The 22,246-nt window shown below is 43.3% G+C and overlaps 1 protein-coding gene across 3 annotated transcripts in view; it reads left to right on the forward strand.

The window, feature by feature from the left end:
* dpy19l1l (dpy-19-like 1, like (H. sapiens)) overlaps positions 1-22,246 on the forward strand; it is a 112,397-nt gene that overhangs the window by 18,963 nt on the left and 71,188 nt on the right. For all 3 annotated transcript variants that reach the window (XM_070889176.1, XM_070889183.1, XM_070889184.1), the window contains 4 exons: positions 6,696-6,753; positions 15,936-16,027; positions 16,140-16,239; positions 18,329-18,406. In XM_070889176.1, the coding sequence (XP_070745277.1) occupies positions 6,696-6,753; positions 15,936-16,027; positions 16,140-16,239; positions 18,329-18,406 (328 nt within the window). The remainder of the gene's footprint in view (positions 1-6,695; positions 6,754-15,935; positions 16,028-16,139; positions 16,240-18,328; positions 18,407-22,246) is intronic.

Consider the following 22,246-nt stretch of genomic DNA (forward strand, 5'->3'; position numbering starts at 1 on the left):
CTTCATCAGAGTTGGTTTACTTCCAGACTTTGAAAGACTTATTGTATTTCCAGCATTTTATTGTCTCATTTTCATTTTAGCCTGAGTATATATTTATTACAAAAGCAAAATACTGCAGATGCTGGAAATATAAAATAAAAACAGAAAATGCTGGAAATAGCAGGTCAGACAGCATCTGTGGAAAAAGAAACCGCGTTAACGTTTCAGGCCGATGAACTTTCATCAAAACTGATGAAAGGCCATCGACCAGAAATGTTAACTCTGTTTCTCTCTCCACAGATACTGCCTGACCTGCTGAGTATTTCCTGCATTTTCTGTTTTCATTTTATATTTATTACATTTTTTTCTGTCAAAGTTACCTGAGGGTTGAAAAATTCATGCTACGTTGTATTTTCTTGTTGACATTTTTTTACAGATCCAAGCAGTCCTCATAATGGTCCCTTGTTTTTAATGCTGTCAGACATTGTCTATTGCCAGACAGGGGAGAAGCTGTATGTGTGTACGAACAGCAAGTCCTGCCACACACTGAATGGAGAATCTTGCTGTCAAAACACAAAATAAAACCTGGTGTGCTAATACATTTCCGTGCATGTGATGGTTGGCATTAGAAGGGAGAAAGCCTTAAATTGAATATTTGCAGTTTGGTTGAGCTGCTCTCCAGATGACACAAAGGAAAAAGAACGTACATTTATATAGTGCGTTCACATCCTCAGCCAGTGAACTGCTTATGGCAGTCACTATTATTATGTAAGAAAACACAGCTGTATTCTTGTGTGCAGCCATGTCTCCCAAACAGCAAATAAATGAATGACCAGTTACTCTGCTGCTGGCATTGCCCGAGGCCCCGTCTACTTGTTCAAGGTGGGTGTAAAGGATTCCCTGGCACTATTTGAAGAGCAGAGGAGTTTGCACCCGCGTCCTGGCCAGCATTTATTGCTCAACTAACTTTGCCAACAAAGAATATCCTGGTCATTGTTCTCAGTTCTGTTTATGAGAACTTGCTGTGCACAAAGTTGCTTCCCTGACTGCCTATGTATCAGTGACAGCACTTCAAAAGAAATTCCAAAGGTCTAGCAAAAGAGTGAGACTAAGGAGCATCTTTTAACATTGTGCTGTCTGTTTGCATCTTATTGAAGAGGTGATCCCTCATTAAGATAATCAACAACAACAACAACTTCTATTTATATAGCGCCTTTAACATAGTAAAACGTCCCAAGGTGCTTCACATGAGTATTGTAAGATAAATAATTTGACACCGAGTCACATAAGGAGAAATTAGAAACATAGAAATTAGGTGCAGGAGTAGGCCATTCGGCCCTTCGAGCCTGCACCGCCATTCAATAAGATCATGGCTGATCATTCAACCTCAGTACCCCTTTCCTGCTTTCTCTCCATACCCCTTGATCCCTTTGGCCGTAAGGGCCATATCTAACTCCCTTTTGAATATATATAACGAACTGGCCTCAACAACTTTCTGCGGTAGAGAATTCCACAGGTTAACCACTCTCTGAGTGAAGAAGTTTCTCCTCATCTCAGTCCTAAATGGCTTACCCCTTATTCTTAGACTGTGACCCCTGGTTCTGGAACTCCCCAGCAACGGGAACATTCTTCCTGCCTCAACATGTCCAATCCCGTCAGAATTTTATATGTTTCCATGAGATCCCCTCTCATTCTTCTAAACTCCAGTGGATACAAGCCCAGTTGATCCAGTCTCTTCTCGTATGTCAGTCCTGCCATCCTGGGAATCAATCTGGTGAACCTTCGCTGTACTCCCTCAATAGCAAGAACGTCCTTCCTCAGATTAGGGGACCAAAACTGAACACAATATTCCAGGTGTGGCCTCACCAAGGCCCTGTACAACTACAGTAAGACCTCCCTGCTCCTATACTCAAATCCTCCAGCTATGAAGACCAACATGCCATTTGCCTCCTTCACCGCCTGCAGTACCTGCATGCCAAACTTCAATGATTGATGTACCTCGTTGCACCTCCCCTTTTCCTAATCTGTCACCATTCAGATAATATTCTGTCTTTCTGTTTTTGCCACCAAAGTGAATAACCTCACATTTATCCACATTATACTGCATCTGCCATGCAGTTGCCAACTCACCTAACCTGTCCAAGTCACCCTGCAGTCTCTTAGCATCCTCCTCACAGCTCACACCGCCATCCAGCTTAGTGTCATCTGCAAACTTGGAGATACTACATTCAATTCCTTCATCTAAATCATTGATGTATATTGTAAATAGCTGGGGTCCCAGCACTGAACCCTGTGGCACCCCACTGATCACTGTCTGCCATCCTGAAAAGGACCCATTTATTCCGACTCTCTGCTTCCTGTCTGCCAACCAGTTCTCTATCCACGTCAGTACATTACCCCCAATACCATGTGCTTTAATTTTGCGCACTAATCTCTTGTGTGGGACCTTGTCAAAAGCCTTTTGAAAGTCCAAATACACCACATCCACTGGTTCTCCCTTGTGCACTCTACTAGTTACATCCTCAAAAAATTCCAGAAGATTTGTCAAGCATGATTTCCCTTTCATAAATCCATGCTGACTTGGACCGATCCTGTCACTGCTTTCCAAATGCGCTGCTATTTCATGTTTAATAATTGATTCCAACATTTTCCCCACCACCGATGTCAGGCTAACCGGTCTATAATTACCCGTTTTCTCTCTCCTTTTTTAAAAAGTGGTATTACATTAGCTACCTTCCAGTCCATAGGAACTGATCCAGAGTCAATAGGATGTTGGAAAAAGATCACCAATACATCCACTATTTCTAGGGCCACTTCCTTAAGTACTCTGGGATGCATCCTGGGAATTTATCAGCCTTCAATCCCATCAATTTCCCCAGCACAATTTCCTGACTAATAAGGATTTCCTTCCGTTCCTCCTTTTCACTACACCCTCAAACCCTTAGTATTTCCGGAAGGTTATTTGTGTCTTCCTTAGTGAAGACAGATTCAAAGTATTTGTTCAATTGGTCTGCCATTTCTTTGTTCCCCATTTTAAAGTCACCTGATTCTGTCTGCAAAGGACCTACGTTGGTCTTCACTAATCTTTTTCTCTTCACATATCTATAGAAGCTTCTGCAGTCAGCTTTTATGTTCCCTGCAAGCTTCCTCTCATACTCTATTTCCCCCTCCTAATTCGACCCTTTGTCCTCCTCTGCTGAATTCTAAATTTCTTCCAGTCCTCAGGTTTGCTGCTTTTTCTGGCCAATTTATATGCCTCTTCCTGGAATTTAACACTATCCCTAATTTCCCTTGTTAGCCACGGTTGAGCTACCTTCCCCTTTTTTACTCCAGATAGGGATGTACAATTGTTGAAGTTGGGGCAGGTGACCAGAAGCTTGGTCAAAGATATAGGTTTTAAGGAACATCTTGAGGAGCCGGGAGCCAATGTAGGTCAGCGAGGGGTGATGGGTGAACGGAATTTGGTGCGAGTTACGGGGAAACAGGCAGCCGAGTTTTAGATGACATCAAATTTAAGTAGGTTAGAACTTGGGAAGCCAGCCTGGAGTGCATTGGAATCGTCAAGTCTAGAGGTAACAAAGGCATGGATGAGAGTTTCAGCAGCGGATGAGCTGACGCAAGGGCAGAGACGGGAGATGTTACGAAGGTGGAAATAGGCCGTCTTAGTTCTGGTGCGGATATGTGGTCGGAATCTCATTTCAGGCTCAAATATGACACCAGGGTTGCGAACAGTGTGGTTCAGCCTCAGACAGATGTCGGGGAGAGGGATGGAGCCAGTGGCTAGGAAACAGAGTTTGTGGCGGGGACCGAAAAAAATGGCTACGGTCTTCCCAATATTTAATTGGAGAAAATTTCTACTCGCCCAGAACTGGATGTCGGACAAGGAGTCTGATCGGTTTAGAGACTGGAGGGGTCGAGAGAAGTGGTGGTGTGGTTGAGCTAGGTGTCTTTAGTGTACTTGTGGAAACTGATGTTGTGTTTTCGGGTGATGTCGTCAAGGGCAACATGTAGACGAGGAATAGCAGGGAGGCCAAGGATAGATCCTTGGATACCAGAGATACCGATGCGGGATTTGGAAGATAAGCCATTGCAGGTGATTGCTACGATTAGATAGATAAGAATGGACCAAGGTGAGTGCAGTTCCACCCAGCTGGACGACAGTGGCGAAGGATGGAGTGGTCAGCCGTGTCAAAGTCTGCAGCCAAGTCAAGAAGGACGAAGAGGGAGAGTTTACCTTTGCCACAAGTCATAAAGAATGTCATTTATGACTTTGATGAGAGCCATTTCAGTACTGTGGCAGGGGCGGAAACCCGATTGGAGAGATTCATAAGAACATAAGAAATAGGAACAGGAGTAGGCCATACGACCCTTCGAGCCTGCTCCACCATTTAATAAGATCATGGCTGATCTGATCATGGACTCTGCTCCACTTTCCCGCCAGCTCCCCATAACCCCTTATCGTTTAAGAAACTGTTAATTTCTGTCTTAAATTTATTCAATGTCCTATCTTCCACAGCTCTCTTGAGGCAGCGAATTCCACAGATTAACAACCCTCTGAGAGAATAAATTTCTACTCATCTCTGTTTTAAATGGGCGGCCCCTTATTCTAAGATCATGCCCTCTAGTTCTAGTCTCCCCCATCAGTGGAAACATCCTCTTTGCATCCACCTTGTCAAGCCCTTTCATAATCTTATACATTTCAATAAGATCACCTCTCATTCTTCTGAATTACAATGAGTAGAGGCCCAACCTAACTCAAACATGGAGTTCCGGGAAAGATGGGCACGGATTTGGGAGGCAACAGCGCGTTCAAGGACTTTGGAGAGGAAAGGGAGGTTGAGATGGGGAGGTAGTTTGCAAGGGGAGGGATCGAGGGTTTTCTTTGAGGAAAGGGGTGATGATGGCAGATTTGAGGGAGAGGGGGATAGTACCCAAGGAGAGAGAACTGTGTAATTAGCGCCTTGATTATCCACTGTTTTGAAGTTTCAAAGGTTGATAGCTACTATGGGGGGGGGAGGAATTTAACACAATCACAATTACTAAGGAGGTGGTACTCAGTAAGATAATGGGACTAAAGGCAGATAAATCCCCTGGACCTGATGGCTTGCATCCTAGGGTCTGAAGAGAAGTAGCGGCAGTGATTGTGGATGCATTGGTTGTACTTTACCAAAATCCCCTGGATTCTGGGGAGGTCCCAGCAGATTGGAAAACGGCAAATGTAACGCCCCTATTTGGAAAAAAAGGAGGCAGACAAAAAGCAGGAAACTATAGACCAGTTAGTCTAACATCTGTGGTTGGGAAAATGTTGGAGACCATTATTAAAGAAGCAGTAGCAGGACATTTGGAAAAGCAAAATTTGGTCAGGCAGAGTCCGTATGGATTTATGAAGGGGAAGTCATGTTTGACAAATTTGCTGGAATTCTTTGAGGATGTAACGAACAGGGTGAATAAAGGGTGGCTGTGGTGCATTTGAACTTCCAGAAGGCATTTGACAAGGTGCCACATAAAAGATTACTGCACAAGATAAAAGTTCACAGGGTTGGGGATAATAATATATTAGCATGGATAGAGGATTGGCTAACAGAAAACAGAAAGTCGGGATAAATGGTTCATTCACTGGTTGGCAACCAGTAACTAGTGGGGTGCCGCAGGGATCAGTGCTGGGACCCCCAACTATTTACAATCTATATTAACGACTTAGAAGAAGGGACTGAGTGTAACGTAGCCAAGTTTGTTGACGATACAAAGATAGGAGGAAAAGCAATGTGAGGAGGACACAGAAAATCTGCAAAAGGACATAGACAGGCTGTGAGTGGGCAAAAATTTGGCAGATGAAGTATAATGTTGTTAAGTGTGAGGTCATGCACTTTGGCTGAAAAAAATCAAAGAGCAAGTTATTATTTAAATGGAGAAAGATTGCAAAGTGCTGCAGTACAGCGAGACCTGGGGGTACTTGTGCATGAAACACAAAAGGATAGTATGCAGGTACAGCAAGTGATCAGGAAAGCCAATGGAATCTTGGCCTTTATTGCCAAGGGCATGGAGTATAAAAGCAAGGAAGTCTTGCTACAGTTATACAGGGTATTGGTGAGGCCACACCTGGAATACTACGTGCAGTTTTGGTTCCCATATTTACAAAAGCATATACTTGCTTTGGCGGCAGTTCAGAGAAGGTTCACTAGGTCGATTCTGGAGAAGAGGGGGTTGACATGAGGAAAGGTTGGGCCTCTACTCAATGGAATTCAGAAGAATGAGAGGTGATCTTATCGAAACGTATAAGACTATGAGGGGGCTTGACAAGGTGGATGTAGAGAGGATATTTTCACTGATGGGGGAGACTAGAACTACAGGGCACAATCTTAGAATAAGGGGCCGCCCATTAAAAACTGAGATGAGGAGAAATTTCTTCTCTGAGGGTTGTAAATCTGTGGAATTCGCTGCCTCAGAGAGCTGTGGAAGCTGGGATATTGAATAAATTTAAGACAAAAATAGACAGTTTCTTCAACGATACGGGGTCATGGGGAGCAGACAGGGAAATGGAGCTGAGTCCATGATCAGATCAGCCATGATCTTATTGAATGGCGCAGCAGGCTCGAGGGGCCATATAGCCTACTCCTGTTCCTATTTCTCATGTTCTTATGTAAAATAAATTAAAATTGTATGCTCAGAATAGAGGACTGAAATTGTAAATTATGTAATTGTCTTTTCTTTTCCAGTGGGAGCAGGTTTGGCGGAGTGATCACTGTAGTTTGCTTTTTTTTTAACCACGGTGAGGTAAGTGTAAAAGTTACTTTTTTTTCAAATTCCTTCAACTTTTCCATGTTTATTTCAGTATCACTCTGAGGGCTTGAATATTTCCTCTTTGGACTAGGATGTTTTAGGTATATTGTCCAGGTCTTGCTATAGGCTGGAAATCCAGCGCTCTCTTCCTGAATCCTTGACCCCAACCAGTTTCCACACTCCCCTCTCCTTGCTGGGGAATGGTGTCAGAGGAGCCAGTCACCCTCTAATACCTCATTATTGGAGGAGTTGCATATCAAACTGAACACTTCACTCTTGACCTTATGGTGGTCATCAGTGAAGCTTCGTCTAAAGTGCTGCAGCCCATGTTCTCGCCTATACTAAGCCCCACACACTTCCAACCCGCCTTCCCACCCTTCTGCCTCTCCTATCCTCATCAAACACCACTGGCTCCCCATGTCCAGTGTGTCAATTTGAAAATTCACATCTAGTTTTCAAACTAGGGGCTGAGCTAAGAACTGTTGATGCTTATTACATGTGTGGCTCGTGACTTTTGAGTGTTGAGCATTGCTGGCACCAAAACATTTTAAACAAAATGTATCAACCACTGCGTCAAAATAGAGCACCTTCAAATAAAATCTATGGGACCGAAATTTCCCCCTTTTTAAAAAAAAAAGAGCTGAGGAAAGCAATCACCGCTCGGTCGGCGCAGAGGGGTCGACATTTTGTAAATTGCCCTCCTTTATTTTTGGAGCAGTGTACAGGACCGCACTGGCCGTCTTCCCGCCCTATCTGGCACGCGCTGACCCCTTACCGATGGCAGCGACCCCCTTTCTGACCCGCTTGGAAAATTGTCCCAGGGAGCGGATCGGTCACTGGTCGGTTCCTCATGGATTGGGACAGAGGAAAAAAAATCGGGTGGAGGGCAGTTTCGACCCCTATATGTTTTGACATCCGGCTTCAGTCTTTTTAAATGGCATTGGAGAGTGAGGTCAAACGTTCCTCATTGGTACAGAAAATGTGCAAGCTTTACATCTTGTACTGTTATATCCGTGATAAAAATACTATCATGCAAGTGTGGCTGTTAAACATACACTTGGGGATAAACTGTGACTCAAAATAACCTAAATATTTGTGTACTTTTTATATTCCCATCAACACCAGGATTGCAATCTTCATTTTAAACTAGAAGGTGAAACAAATGCTTCAGATTTTGAGAGAAATACATAGTCAGTAGATGATCTTAATGTCTCTTCGCTGCCCACCCAGATCTACAGTTTATTTTAATAGCAACGTTGATATAATTGCACTTCTAATTCAGGAATACTCAGCTCATTCACCACATGCTCAAAATGTTAATACAGTTCCCCACTGAGCATGGATCAGCTGTATTTAAAATATGTTGATTGATTTCATTATCCATTCTAAACTCACCATCTGGAAGTAATGGAGTTTTTAATTGTAATTTTGTAATTCCCTTATCCATGCCAGCATGCCGATTTCCTCGAATGGAATGCAGGATATTCCAGCCCACTGACATGACAAATGCTGCTGTTCTTTGACCAATCTGCCAAGGACCACACTTAAAGTGGAAATCCAGCTCTCTTTTCCTGTGTCCTTGTCCCTGTTCAATTTCCCCCCATCCCTCCTGAAGCTCCTGGTTGGGGAATGGTTCAAGTCATCCTCTGATACCTCATACAAGCAGCCTTCATTCATGTGTGAGCCTTACGATAGGCTATTTGACTGTGCGAGGGGAACCAAACAAGTCTGGCCCTGTCCTCAACTGACAGCCACAATCGGCACAGAGAAATGGGGTAATAATATGAGTGATCGTGACTCTTCCTGGAACTAAATTGGTTCATTGTTAAATTTGTCCATTTATAGTACAGGTATTTAATACTTCTAATGCATTAATTTAACTTGTAATGCATTAATTTAACTTGTTCTGAGCATAAGGATATTTAGCAACAGGAAAAAGTTAAACTTCATTTAAATTACAAGTTAGCTAGGTTCTGGAGCGGTATCCAGTACATGCAAGCAAGTATGGCATGGTGATCATCATTTTTGCATGTACAAGATAACAAAAGAGTCTTAAAGCCTGGCTAAGCCTTTGAATAGAAACTTTGGAAGTAATGGGTAGGATTCTGGAGTCACACCAAATTTCCCGATCGGTAAGGTGGTCTGGGCCAATGCAGGAGTCAAACTAGGATCCAGTTACTGGTTGAGAAAAGTGGGCGGAGCAGAAGCAACGGGTTCCTGGGATTGGTCAGTAGAGTGTAGTGGCTGAACCAGGGTTCATAAAATCATAGAAATTTACAGCTCAGAAGGAGGCCATTTGACCCATCGTGTCTGCGGGCTGAAAAAGGGCTATCCAGCCTAATCCCACTTTCCAGCTCTTGGTCCATAGCCTTGTAGGTTACGGCACTTCAGGTGCATACTCAGGTACTTTTTAAATGTGATGAGGTTTTTGCCTCTCCACCCTTTTAGGCATTGAGTTCTAGACCCCCACCACCCTCCGGGTGATAACAGTTCTCAACTTCCCTCTAATCCTTCTACTCATTACTTTAAATCTATGCCCCCTCATTATTGATCTTTCTGCTAGGGGAAACAGGTCCTTCCTATCTACTTTATCTAAGCCCCTCATACTTTTATACACCTCAATCAAGTCTCCTTTCAGCCGCCTCTGTTTCAAAGAAGAAAACCTCAGCCTTTCCAATCTTTCCTCACAGCTAAAATTCTCTAGTCCTGGCAACATCCTCGTAAATTTCCTCTGTACCCTAGTGCAATCACATCTTTCTTATAATGTGGCGACCAGAACTGTACACAATATTCTAGCTATGGCCTAACTAGTGTTTTATACAATCTTTTGTAGTAGTGCTTTATACAGTTCAAGCATAACCTCCCTGCTCTTGTATTCTATGCCTCGGCCAATAAAGGAAAGTATTCCATATGCTGTCTTAACCACCTTATCCACCTGTCCAGCTACCTTCAAGCATCTGTGGACATGCACTCCAAGGTCCCTCTGTTCATCAACACTTCTCAGTATCCTACCATTTATTGTGTATTCCCTTGCCTTGTTTGTCCTCCCCAAATGCATTACTTCACACTTCTCTGAATTGAATTCCATTTGCCACTGTTCTGCCCCCCTGACCAGTCCATTGATATCTTCCTACAGTCTACAGCTTTCTTCATACAAAAAGTGACCATGTGATTATGTGATTGAGTATCATCTGCAAACTTCTTAATCATGCCCCCTACATTGAAGTCTAAATCATTGACATATACCACAAAAAGCAAGGGACGTAGTACTGAGCCCTGCGGAACCCCACTGGAAACAGCTTTCTAGTCACCAAAGCATCCGTCGACCCTTTGCTTCCTGCCTCTGAACCAATTTTGGATCCAACTTGCCACTTTCCCTTGGATCTCATTGGCTTTTACTTTTCTGACCAGTCTGCCACTTGGGACCTTGTCAAAAGCCTTGCTAATCCATGTAGACTACATCAAATGCGCTGCCTTCATCAACACGCCTTGTTACCTCAAACAATTCACATCAATTTTGTCAGACACAATCTTCCCTTAATAAATCCATGGTGACTGTCCTTAATTAATCCGTGCCTTTCTAAATGCTAATTAAAACTCGCTCAGAATTTTTTCTAACAAATTCTTCACCACTAAGGTTAGGCTGACTGGCCTGTAATTACTATGGGCTGGAATTTGATCGAAATCCGCCACTGCTGGATTGCCGCCCAAAAAAATGCTAAGATTATGAAATTAAGGCCGGTGAAAAATTGATCAAAAATTGAAAAAGTTCCACCCTACGGGAAAAACCCGACGTGGATTCTCGACGGAAAACGTGATCCTGGTCAAATTGGGCAGTACTTACTCAAAATTTAGTCCGGGGCTGCGAGTTGGGCCTAGGGAGGGAGGGAAACACACGCACATTTTTCCCAAAAACAAAATAACAAAAATCGTAAAACATTCACAGGACCCTTCTGCACTGAATCGCTGCAAAAGAATTTTTTAAAAAACTTTCACTTACCTTTTTTTGCAGGGTTTCTTACCTACTGCTGATCTAAGGGCTGCTCCGGCTGGTTTCTCGTGGGCGGTATTTTTTCCCTCAGCTATGGAACACCGCTACCACCAAACTCACCAGCGGTATTTTGAAACTGCTGGCGGGAGACTTTGACGAAACTTGCAGCGGGCGGTTTTCAAGGCAAAAACAGGAATACTGCTGAGAAACCGGGCGGAAATGATCAAATTCCAGCCCTTGGTCTATCCCTTTCTCCCTTTTTAAATAACGGTACAACGTGAGCAGTCCTCTGGCATCACACCTGTAGCCAGAGAGGATTCAAAAATGGTCAGAGCCTCTGCTATTTCCTTCCTTGCTTCTCTTAACAGCCTGCGATACATCCGGCCCTGGTGATTTATCTACTTTCAAAGGTGCTAAACCCCTTGATATTTCCTCTCACTATGTTTATCTTATCTAATATTTCACTCTCCTCCTTAACTGCATCGTTGCTCTCTTTTGTGAAGACAGACGCAAAGTATTCATTAAGAACCATACCCGCAACTTCCGCCTCAACACACAAGCTTCCTTTTTGGTCTCTAATAGGCCCTACTCTTTCTTTAGTTATTCTGTTGAGCTTTATGTATTTATAAAACTTCTTTGGGGTTTCCTTGATATTACTTGCTAATATTTTTTCTCACACTCTTTGATTTCCTAATTTCATTTTTAATTTCATCCCCACACTTTCTATACTCCTCTAGGTTTTCTGCCGTATTTAGCGCTCGGTATCTGATTATAAGCTTCTCTCTTTGGCCTTATCCTATCATGTATGCCGTATGACATCCAGGGGGCTTTAGATTTGGGAGTCCCACCCCTTTTCTTTGTGGGAACATATTTGCTCTGAAGCCTCACTATCTCCTCCTCGATTGTCTCCCACTGCTCTGACACTGATTTACCTTCAAGTACCTGTTTTCAGTCCACATTTGCTAAATCACATCTCAGCTTAGTCTTTCCCCAGTCGAGAACTTTTACAGCTGATCTGTCTTTGTCCTTTTCCATAACAATGCTAAATCTAATGAATTATGATCACTACCACCATAATAGCGTCCGTCAGGGATTGTGGATGCATTGGTTGTAATTTACCAAAATTCCCTGTATTCTGGGGAGGTCCCAGCAGATTGGAAAACTTCAAATGTACACCCCTATTTAAAAAATGAGGCAGACAAAAAGCAGGAAACTATAGACCAGTTAGCCTAACATCTGTGGTTGGGAAAATGTTGGAGTCCGTTATTAAAGAAGCAGTAGCAGGACATTTGGAAAAGCAAAATTTGGTCAGGCAGAGTCAGCATGGATTTATGAAGGGGAAGTCATGTTTGACAAATTTGCTGGAATTCTTTGAGGATGTAACGAACAGAGTAGATAAAGGGGAACCAGTGATTGTAGTGTATTTGGACTTCCAGAAGGCATTTGACAAGGTGCCACATAAAAGGTTACTGCACAAGAAAAAGTTCACTGCGTTGGGGATAATATATTAGCATGGATAGAGGATTGGCTAACTAACAGAGAACAGAGAGTTGGGATAAATGGCTCATTCTCTGGTTGGCAATCAGTAACTAGTGGGGTGCCGCAGAGATCAGTGCTGGGACCACAATCTATAATAATGACTTGGAAGAAGGGACCGAGTGTAACGTAGCCAAGTTTGCTGACGATACAAAGATGGGAGGAAAAGCAATGTGTGAGGAGGACACAAAAAATCTGCAAAAGGACATAGACAGGCCAAGTGAGTGGGCAAAAATTTGGCAGATGGAGTACAATGTTGGAAAGTGTGAGGTCATGCACTTTGGCAGAAAAAAAATCAAAGAGCAAGTTATTATTTAAATGGAGAAAGATTGCATAGTGCTGCAGTACAGCGAGACCTGGGGGTACTTGTGCATGAAATGCAAAAGGATAGTAAGCAGGTACAGCAAATGGTCAGGAAGGCCAATGGTACCTTGGCATTTATTGGGAAGGAGATGGAGTATAAAAGCAGGGAAATCTTGCTACAGCTATACAAGGTATTGGTGAGGCCACACCTGGAATACTGCATGCAGGTTTGGTTTCCATATTTACGAAAGGATATACTTGCTTTGGAGACAGTTCAGAGAAGGTTCACTAGGTTGATTCTGGGGATGAGGGGGTTGACTTATGAGGAAAGGTCGAGTAGGTTGGGCCACTACTCAATGGAATTCAGAAGAATGCAAGGTGATCTTATCGAAACGTATAAGATTATGAGGGGGCTTGACTAGGTGATGCAGAGAGGATGTTTCTACTGATGTGGGAGACTAGAACTAGAGGGCATGATCTTAGAATAAGGGGCCACCCATTTAAAACAGAGATGAGAAATTTCTTCTCTGAGGGTTGTAAATCTGCAGAATTCGCTGCCTCAGAGAGCTGTGGAAGCTGGGACATTGAAAAATTAAAGACAGAACTAAACAGTTTCTTAAACGATAAGGGGTTATGGGGAGTGGGCGGGGAAGTGGAGCCGAGTCCATGATCAGATCAGCCATGATCTTATTGAATGGCGCAGCAGGCTCAAGGGGCCGTATGGCCTACTCCTGCTCCTATTTCTTATGTTCTTATAATGCCCTCCCACTGATGGGTTGTTCAGTGGTTGGTGAAAATGGAGGCCTGTGAGTGGTTCATGATCTGACGCAGTCCTGCATTTAAAGGAAGAAAAAAAAGTTGTGTGTATATATAAGAACGTAAGAAATAGGAGCAAGAGTAGGCCATACAACCCCTCGAGCCTGCTCTGCCATTTAATATGATCATGGCTGATCCGAACATGGACTCTGGTCCACTTCCCTGCCCGCTCCCCATAACACCTTAATCCCTTATCAGTTAAGAAGCTGTCTATCTCTGTCTTAAATTTATTCAATGTCCCGGCTTCCACAGCTTTCTGAAGCAGCGAATTTCATGGATTTACAACCCTCTGAGAGAAGAAATTCCTCCACATCTCAGTTTTAAATGGGCGGCCCCTTATTCTAAGATTATGCCCCCTAGTTCTAGTCTCCCCTATCAGTGGAAACATCCTCTCTGCATCCACCTTGTCAAGCCCCCTCATAATCTTACACGTTTCGATAAGATCACTTCTCATTCTTCTGAATTCCATTGAGTAGAGGCCCAACCTGCTCAACCTTTCCTCATGTGAACCCCTCATCCCCGGATTCAACCTAGTGAACCTTCTCTGAACTGCCTCCAAAGCAAGTATATCCTTTCGTAAATATGGAAACCAAAACTGCACGCAGTATTCCAGGTGTGGCCTCACCAATACCTTGTATAGCTGTAGCAAGACTTCCCTGCTTTTATACTACATCCCCTTTGCAATAAAGGCCAAGATTCCATTGGCCTTCCTGATCACTTGCTGTACCTGCATACTATCCTTTTGTGTTTTATGCACAAGTACCCCCAGGTCCCGCTGTACTGCAGCACTTTGCAATTTTTCTCCATTTAAATAATAACTTGCTCTTTGATTTTTTTCAGCCAAAGTGCATGACCTCACACTTTCCAACATTATATTCCATCTGCCAAATTTTTGCCCACTCACTTAGCCTGTCTATGTCCTTTTGCAGATTTTTTGTGTCCTCCTCGCACATTGCTTTTCCTCCCATCTTTGTATCGTCAGCAAACTTGGCTAAGTTACACTCGGTCGCTTCTTCCAAGTCGTTAATATAGATTGTAAATAGTTGGAGTCCCAGCACTGATCCCTGTGGCACCCCACTAGTTACTGATTGCCAACCTGCGAATGAACCATTTATCCCGACTCTCTGTTTTCTGTTAGTTAGCCAATCTTCTATCCATGCTAATATGTTACCGCCAACCCCGTGAACTTTTATCTTGTGCAGTTACTTTTTAAGTGGCAACTTGTCAAATGCATTCTGGAATTCCAAATACACCACATCCACTGGTTCTCCTTTATTCACCCTGTTCGTTACATCCTCAAAGAACTCCAGCAAATTTGTCAAACATGACTTCCCCTTCATAAACCCATGCTGACTCTGCCTGACCGAATTATGTTTTTCCAAATGTCCTGCTACTGCTTCTTTAATAATGGACTCCAACATTTTCCCAACCACAGATGTTAAGCTAACTGGTCTATAGTTTCCTGCTTCTTGTCTGCCTCCTTTTTTAAATAGGGGTGTTATCTTTGCAGTTTCCCAATCTGCTGGGACCTCCCCAGAATCCAGGGAATTTTGGTAAATTCCAACCATCGTGCCTTTTACCTCTGGATATCCCAAAGCATGTTAATAGTCAATGAATTACTTTTGAAGTTAGTTAATTTGAGCACAGTGTGGTCTCACAAACAGCAGTGTTATGACCAGTTATTTTGTATTTGATGGTGTTGATTGAGGGATAAATGTTGACCAGGACACCAGGAGAGCTCCCCTGCTCCTTCAAATAGTGCCATGGGTCTCTTACCTGAGAGAGCAGAATGGGCTTCGGTTTAACGTCTCATTAGAAAGACTGCACCTCAAAAAATGCAGCAGTCCCTTGATACTGCACTGAAGTGTTGGCCTATATGATACACTGAAGTACTGGATTGAAATTGAAACCACAATCGTTGACTCTCGGGTGGGAGCGCTACCACTGGGCCAAAGGTGAAATTGAATGAACAATTGAGGATGGTGACAATAGATTGAAAACCGCGTTGATACCCTCATGGTCAAATAGCCTGCCAGTGTGCACTATCCCGGTTCATCCCTGAATGATGACCACTTGGTTAAGGTACTGAAAGGCACCCAACACCAATGGAACCGTACCCCAACGAGAAGTCAACATCTCCAGAAGAGGAGAAAATTGGTGAGGGGGAAAAAAGCAGCTAGTTAGCAAATAAACAAATGTAATTTGCACTGCAACAACAGTGCTGCATTATTTAAACTTGGTCCTTGTGGTACTCTTGCGTGTCTGCCGACTATCTTCCCATGACATTTTGACTAGTCACTGAATAATTGAATATTCTCCCAACACTATTCCAATGGCCAAGGAGTTACTGATATCATTTGTAACATCAAGCAAAGTATCTGGGGGAATGATACTGGGCACTGAGGTCATTGTTCCCATCTGCTTGGGATGCAGCAAGTAGTACATTTGGTGATAGGACAAGACTTGAGTAACGTGTTGGATTTTAATTTACTGAGAATCTGTATGCTGAGCAGCTGTGCTTTCCTTTTAGTGCACAAGAGTCATGTGGACCCCTCCTCTCCGTGAGAGCTTCTCCTACCCATTCCTAATCCTGCAGATGCTGCTTTTAACCCGCATACTAAGGTACTAACCCATATCTTACTGTTTGAGAATTCCTCATTACATTCAGTGCACGTGGAATCACAATTAATGCCTACATTAAAACATTTTATTATATGTATTTTTCTTTGAACAGAAATGTCCGTGTGGAAAAGAAGACCTTGGCTGCATTTTGTATTGCAAATATCCTTTTCATGCTTCCATGGCAGTTTGCACAGTTTGTGCTACTCACACAGGTGAGAAATGTTGGTGAAAATACTCAGGGTGAGATTGCCTTTCAACATTAAAAGAATCAATTTAGGTATTTAAAATGAAACGGACAAACTGAAACATTTCTGATGTGCAGTGTCATCTCTGGTTCATGTACAGAAACATAACCAAAAATATAAACGGTAAACACGTTTAGTTTTTATGGTGCTATTTTGAAGTTTTGAATTTTAAGACCTTGATCTTTCTGTGATTTTACACACAATCCTACATCGAAAACGTCAGACGATTTCACAAGCAGGGACAGTTTGTAATAGACCGAGTTTAGGTCATTCAGCACAACACACTGATACAGTTTCGTATCAGTGTGTTGTGCTGAATGACCTAAACTCAGTGTATTACAAACTGTCCCTGCTTTAATAAATGTCATTGTTCAGATCTAATGTTTTGCTGAGTGTAGATTAGTCTTTAAAGTCCCAATTCTCAATACTGTGCAGAAACATGTAAGCAGGAGGATCCTGTCAGTCACTTGTAGACCTATAATTAATATCATTAACGTATTCCCATTTGGCCTAGGAACTGAGATTTATGAAGTACACCATCTGTTTTTGTATAATGTTGTATTTAATAATTAATTCAAGTTGAGGCACCATGCTGAGAGGGCTAGAGTGCATAACAGTAACCTTGATGCTTTGTCTGGTTAAACTATAACAACCCAGAGATCTCCCAGGGTGCTGCTCCCGAGTAGTTTGTGGCTCAGAGCACTGTTTCTCGTATGTATTGCTTGTACTTAGCTGATGTCATCACTTTATTGCTCATTGCAGCCTGTTTTATCGGTCAGGCAGGCTCAAGGACCATTGCACCTGAGTTTGAAGGACTGCGTTGAGGTTTGGGAGTCCTGGGAAGAGCTGCTTCATTGTCCCTCCTGCCTGTGTCCATCTTTCTCTCTCTTGTTTCCCTCTTGTGTTTTTCTGTATGTTCTCATCCTTTCCTGTCAGTCTTGTCTCTTACACACAGTCTATTATTCTTGTCTGTTACTGTCGTTTTTCACTCTTATCTGTCACGCTGACTCATTATATCTGTCACTGTTCGTCACTCTTATTTTTATCACTCCCATTGACAGTTTATTTCTCTCTTTATTCTGTTTGTTTGCGCCTTTTGTGTTGTGTTTTTTATGGGTGAGGGGGTGATGAGGCACATTGTGATAAGGGGGCAGAAGACCCCGCAGCATGTTTTGGGAGCGTGCATATGCTAATGGTCTACAATATGAGCTTTCTGGACATTAACCCAATTTGGACCGAGTGCTGCCCACTTGTGGGGTGGGTGTACGCGAGATCAAGGCTGTGTTCTTTGCTTTGGAAGCACGTGTCTAGGTGATTGGTAGTTGAATGGGAACATTTGTGGCTAAATTTGTAGGATTTTAGTGAGTCGTTGAATTTTTTACTTGTTAATACTGTGAAGGCTGTACAGTGGGGTGTGAGCAATTGTCACAGCAGTTTTATAACACAGATTTTTGACAGGGTGGGATTTGATTGGTCGCTAGTGAAATATTTTTGGGATCTGATTGGTTGAGGAGAGAATGGTGTGTAATCTGAAGTTTTGGAATGTGATTGGCTGAAGGGGCAATCATCGCTGGTTCCGCAATCTGATTGGGCAGAAGCACTGTAACACAAAGCACACCGACTCACGACTTTTAACATAGTTGGTGCTTCTCGGTCCCCTGGTGACAGCAGGCTCCCTGTGTTTTGTTTGCTTTGTGAGGTCAATTCCAACATGATGTCCTGATGGAATTCAAGCATTCTGACATCAAGTAAATAGAAATTTTTCTTGTGGATACTTCATTGGTCTGAAATTGTATTTCAGTTCACCAAACAAGTTGCTGAGTGATTTAATACAATGCAATAGTTTGAAGCTAAAAGTAAGTAAATTCACTCATTTGACTAAATCCACTGTGACGGTATGTTTTGGCTTACATGATATCTGTGTGAGGTGAGTGTACTTTTTAAATAACTTCCATAACTCGAAAAGGGGATTTGTCAGTGATGATCTTTATTCTGATTCGGGGTTGCTTTCTTTCTGTTAAGCCATTGTACTGACATTCTTCTTTTACTCTTTTAGGTTGCGTCATTGTTTGCGACATATGTTTTAGGCTATATTGCCACCAACAAGCTGCTGGACATCCTTTATGCGCACATGGTAAAATGATTTGTGTTCCTTATTTGCATCATGTCACCACTGCATAAGTAAAATTGACGTGATAATACAGATATTAAACTAGGATTTTTTACAATAGGCACAGCTGCTGCATAAATATAGTTCCATTTAGCTGAACATAAATGTGATTATTAGAAACAGTTTTTCCTATTCATCCTTTGTTAAACCCTTCATAATTCAAAAAGACACACTTGATCTATTCTTAGCCTTCTCTGCTCCAATCGAATTAGTTCTAGTATTTCAAGTCTCTGTTTATAACTATTGTTCCTTATCCCTGACAGATGGGTAGTGGGCTGTCTGGTTTTTTTATTCGTTCCTGGGTTGTGGGCGTCGCTGGCAAGGCCAGCAGTTATTGCCCATTCCTGATTTCCCTTGAGAAGATGGTGGTGAGCTGCCTTCTTGAACCGCTACAGTCCTTGTGGTGAAGGTACTCCCACACTGCTGTTAGGGAGGGAGTTCCAGGATTTTGACCCAGTGATGATGAAGCAATGGCGCTATATTTCCAAGTCAGAATGGTGTGCGACTTGGAGGGGAACTTGCAGGTGATAGTGCTCCCATACACCTGCTTCCCTTGTCCGTCTAGGTGGTAGAGGTTGCGGGTTTGGGAGGTGCTGCCGAAGAAGCTTTGATGAATTGCTGCAGTGCATCTTGTAGATGGTACACACTGCAGCCATGGTATGTCAGTGATGGAGGGAGTGAATGTTTAAGATGGTGGATGGGGTGCTAATAAAGTGGGCTGCTTTGTCCTGGATGGTGTCGAGCCTCTTGAGTGTTGTTAGAGCTGCACTCATCCAGGCAAGTGGAGAATATTCCATCACACTCCTGACTTGTGCTTTGTAGATGGTGGAAAGGCTTTGGGAGTTCAGGAGGTGAGACACTCGCCGCAGAATACCCAGCCTCTGACCTGCTCTTTTTGCCACAGTATTTATGTGGCTGGTCCAGTTAAGTTTCTGGTCAATGGTGACTCACAGGATGTTGATGGTGGGCGATTCAGCGATGGTAATGGCGTTGAATGTCAAGGGGCGGTGGTTAGACTCTCACTTGTTGGAGATAGTTATTGCCTGGCACTTGTGTGGCACGAACGTTACTTGCCACTTATCAGCCCAGGCCTGAATATCGTCCAGGTCTTGCTGCATGCAGGCATGGACTGCTCCATTTTCTGAGGACTTGCGAATGGCACTGAACACCGTGCAGTCATCTGCGAACATCCCACTTCTGACCTTATGATGGAGAGAAGGATGAAGCAGCTGAAGCTGGTTGGGCCAAGGACACTGCCCTGAGGAACTCCTGCAGTGATGTCTTGGGGCTGTGATGATTGACCTCCATCCACCACAACCCTCTTCCTTTGTGCTAGGTATGACTCGAGCCAGTGGAGAGTTTTCCTCCTAATTCCCATTGACTTCAGTTTTACTAGGGCTCCTTGGTGCTACACTGGGTCAAATGCTGCCTTGATGTCAAGGGCAGTCACTCTCACCTCGCCTCTGGAATTCAGCTCTTTTGTCCATGTTTGAACCAAGGCTGTGATGAGGTCTGGAGCCGAGTGGTCCTGGTGGGACCCAAACTGGGCCTCGGTGAACAGGTTATTGGTGAATAAGTGCCGCTTGATAGCACTGTTGATGACACCTTCCATCATTTCGCTGATGATTGAGAGTAGACTGATGGAGCGGTAAATGGCTGGATTGGATTTGTCCTGCTTTTTGAGGGACAGGCCATACCTGGGCAGTTTTCCACATTGTCGGATAGATGCCAGTGTTGTAGCTGTACTGGAACAGCTTGGCCAGAGGCACGGCTAGTTCTGGAGCACAAGTCTTCAGGACAACAGCCGGGATGTTGTTGGGGTCCATAGGCTTTGCTGTGACCAGTGCACTCAACCTTTTCTCGATCGCATTGAGTGAATCGAATTGGCTGAAGACTAGCTTCTGTGATGGAGAAGGCTGATATGGATCATCTACTCAGCATTTCTGGCTGAAGATGGTGCTAAATGCTTCAGCCTTGTCTTTTTCACTCACCTGTTGGGCTCTGATATCATTGAGGATGGGGATATTCATGGAGTCTCCTCTTCCCATTAGTTGTTTAATGGTCCACCACCATTCACAACAGGATGTGGCAGAACTACAGAGCTTTAATCTGATCCGTTGGTTGTTGGATAATTAGCCTTGTCCATGGCATGCTGCCCCGCTTTTTAGCATGCATATGTAGTCCTGTGTTGCAGCTTCTCCAGATTGGCACCTCATTTTTAGGTACGCCTGGTGCTGCTCCTGGCATGCTCTTCTGCACTCTTCATTGAACCAGGGTTGGTCCCCTGGCTTGATGGTAATGGTAGAGTGAAGGATATGCTGGGCTACAGATTATGGTGGAATACAATTCTGCTGCTGCTGATAGCCCACAGCGCCTCATGGATACCTAGTTTTGCTAGATTTGATCCGAATCTATCCCATTTAGTACGGTGGTAGTGCCACACAACACAATGGATGGTGTCCTCGGTGTGGAGACGGGACTTCGTCTCCAGAATGACTGTGTGGTGGTCGCTACTACCAATACTGTCATGGACAGATGCATCTGCGACAGGTAGATTGGTGAGGACAAAGTCAAGTAGGTTTTTCCCTCGTGTTGGTTCTCTTGCTACCTGCTGCCGGCCCAGTCTGGCAGCTATGTCCTTCAGGACTCGGCCAGCACAGTCAGTAGTGGTGCTACCGAGCCACTCTTGGTGATGGACATTGAACACCCCCATTCAGAGTACATTCTGTGCCCTTGCTACTCTCAGTGCTTCTTTGAAGTGGTGTTCAATATGAAGGAGTACTGATTCATTGGCTGAGGGAGGGCAGTAGGTGGTTATCGGCATCTGCACTACGTTTTGGGACCCCAGTAATCTGGCACAAGGTAGTTTCTCTGTTACCCTGGAAAGGGAAGTGTCTGTGTTTTTGCTCTTTATTTTCCACTGAATTGTAAGGTGATAATCAGAATCATCTGAGCGCAAATCCAAAGTGATTCTTATGGTGTAAGGCAACCGTGATTTACAAATATCCTGTCACTGCACTGACTTTTACTGTCAGACTCTAGGAATTCTGGCATTTGGCCCCAACCGGCCTGCAGGTGAAGTTGTGACTACTGAATGTAACAGGCTGGCCTTCCCCGTCACAAGACCACTCCTTTGGGCCACTCACTTGGGAGAGTTGGGTACAAATGGAAGAGTGCCAGAGCTGAATCAATTGCTATCTTTCACTTTTGAAGCGATAGTGAATACCAAGAGGTAATTCCCAAATCTCTAATTTAATGAAAGGATGTTGTGCCGGTATTATTTATAAATCTTTGAACTGGAGCCTCTGTCTACTGCTTCACAATCCAACTCTGCTTCTAGTATTGGTTTCAGTGAAAAGGGTCTATTAAATCTGTCCTGTAGTAAGTGATGATAGGACTCTTCTTGGCTTTCTCTCAGATTTGTATTCAAAGTGTAGAAAGAAAAGACTTTAGAGCAAAAAAAAAACATCAATTTGTCTTTTTTTGCAACAGTAAAATCATTAAGATTAAAAAACATCAGAAGTATTTTTGTTTTAGCTTAAAAGAAAAACTTTTAATTGAAGCAGACCTTTTAAAATAGATTAATTAATGGAAGAACTGGGATTGGAAGAATTATCTGTTGACATACAGCTGGTTTCAGACAGCACACATGCAGGTAAGGAAGATTAGCGTTAATGGCACCAAGATAAAAAGTTATTTAAACAAAAGGGCCTTGCAAAGTTTCTCGGTGTGCTGACTTAAATAATCAGCAGCAGTCTCCAGAAGTTGCTGATCATTGTTCAAATATCCCTTCTGTAGTCACTG

The sequence above is a fragment of the Pristiophorus japonicus genome, chromosome 1, assembly GCF_044704955.1.
Source record: "Pristiophorus japonicus isolate sPriJap1 chromosome 1, sPriJap1.hap1, whole genome shotgun sequence".
NCBI classification, from domain to species: Eukaryota; Metazoa; Chordata; class Chondrichthyes; family Pristiophoridae; genus Pristiophorus; species Pristiophorus japonicus.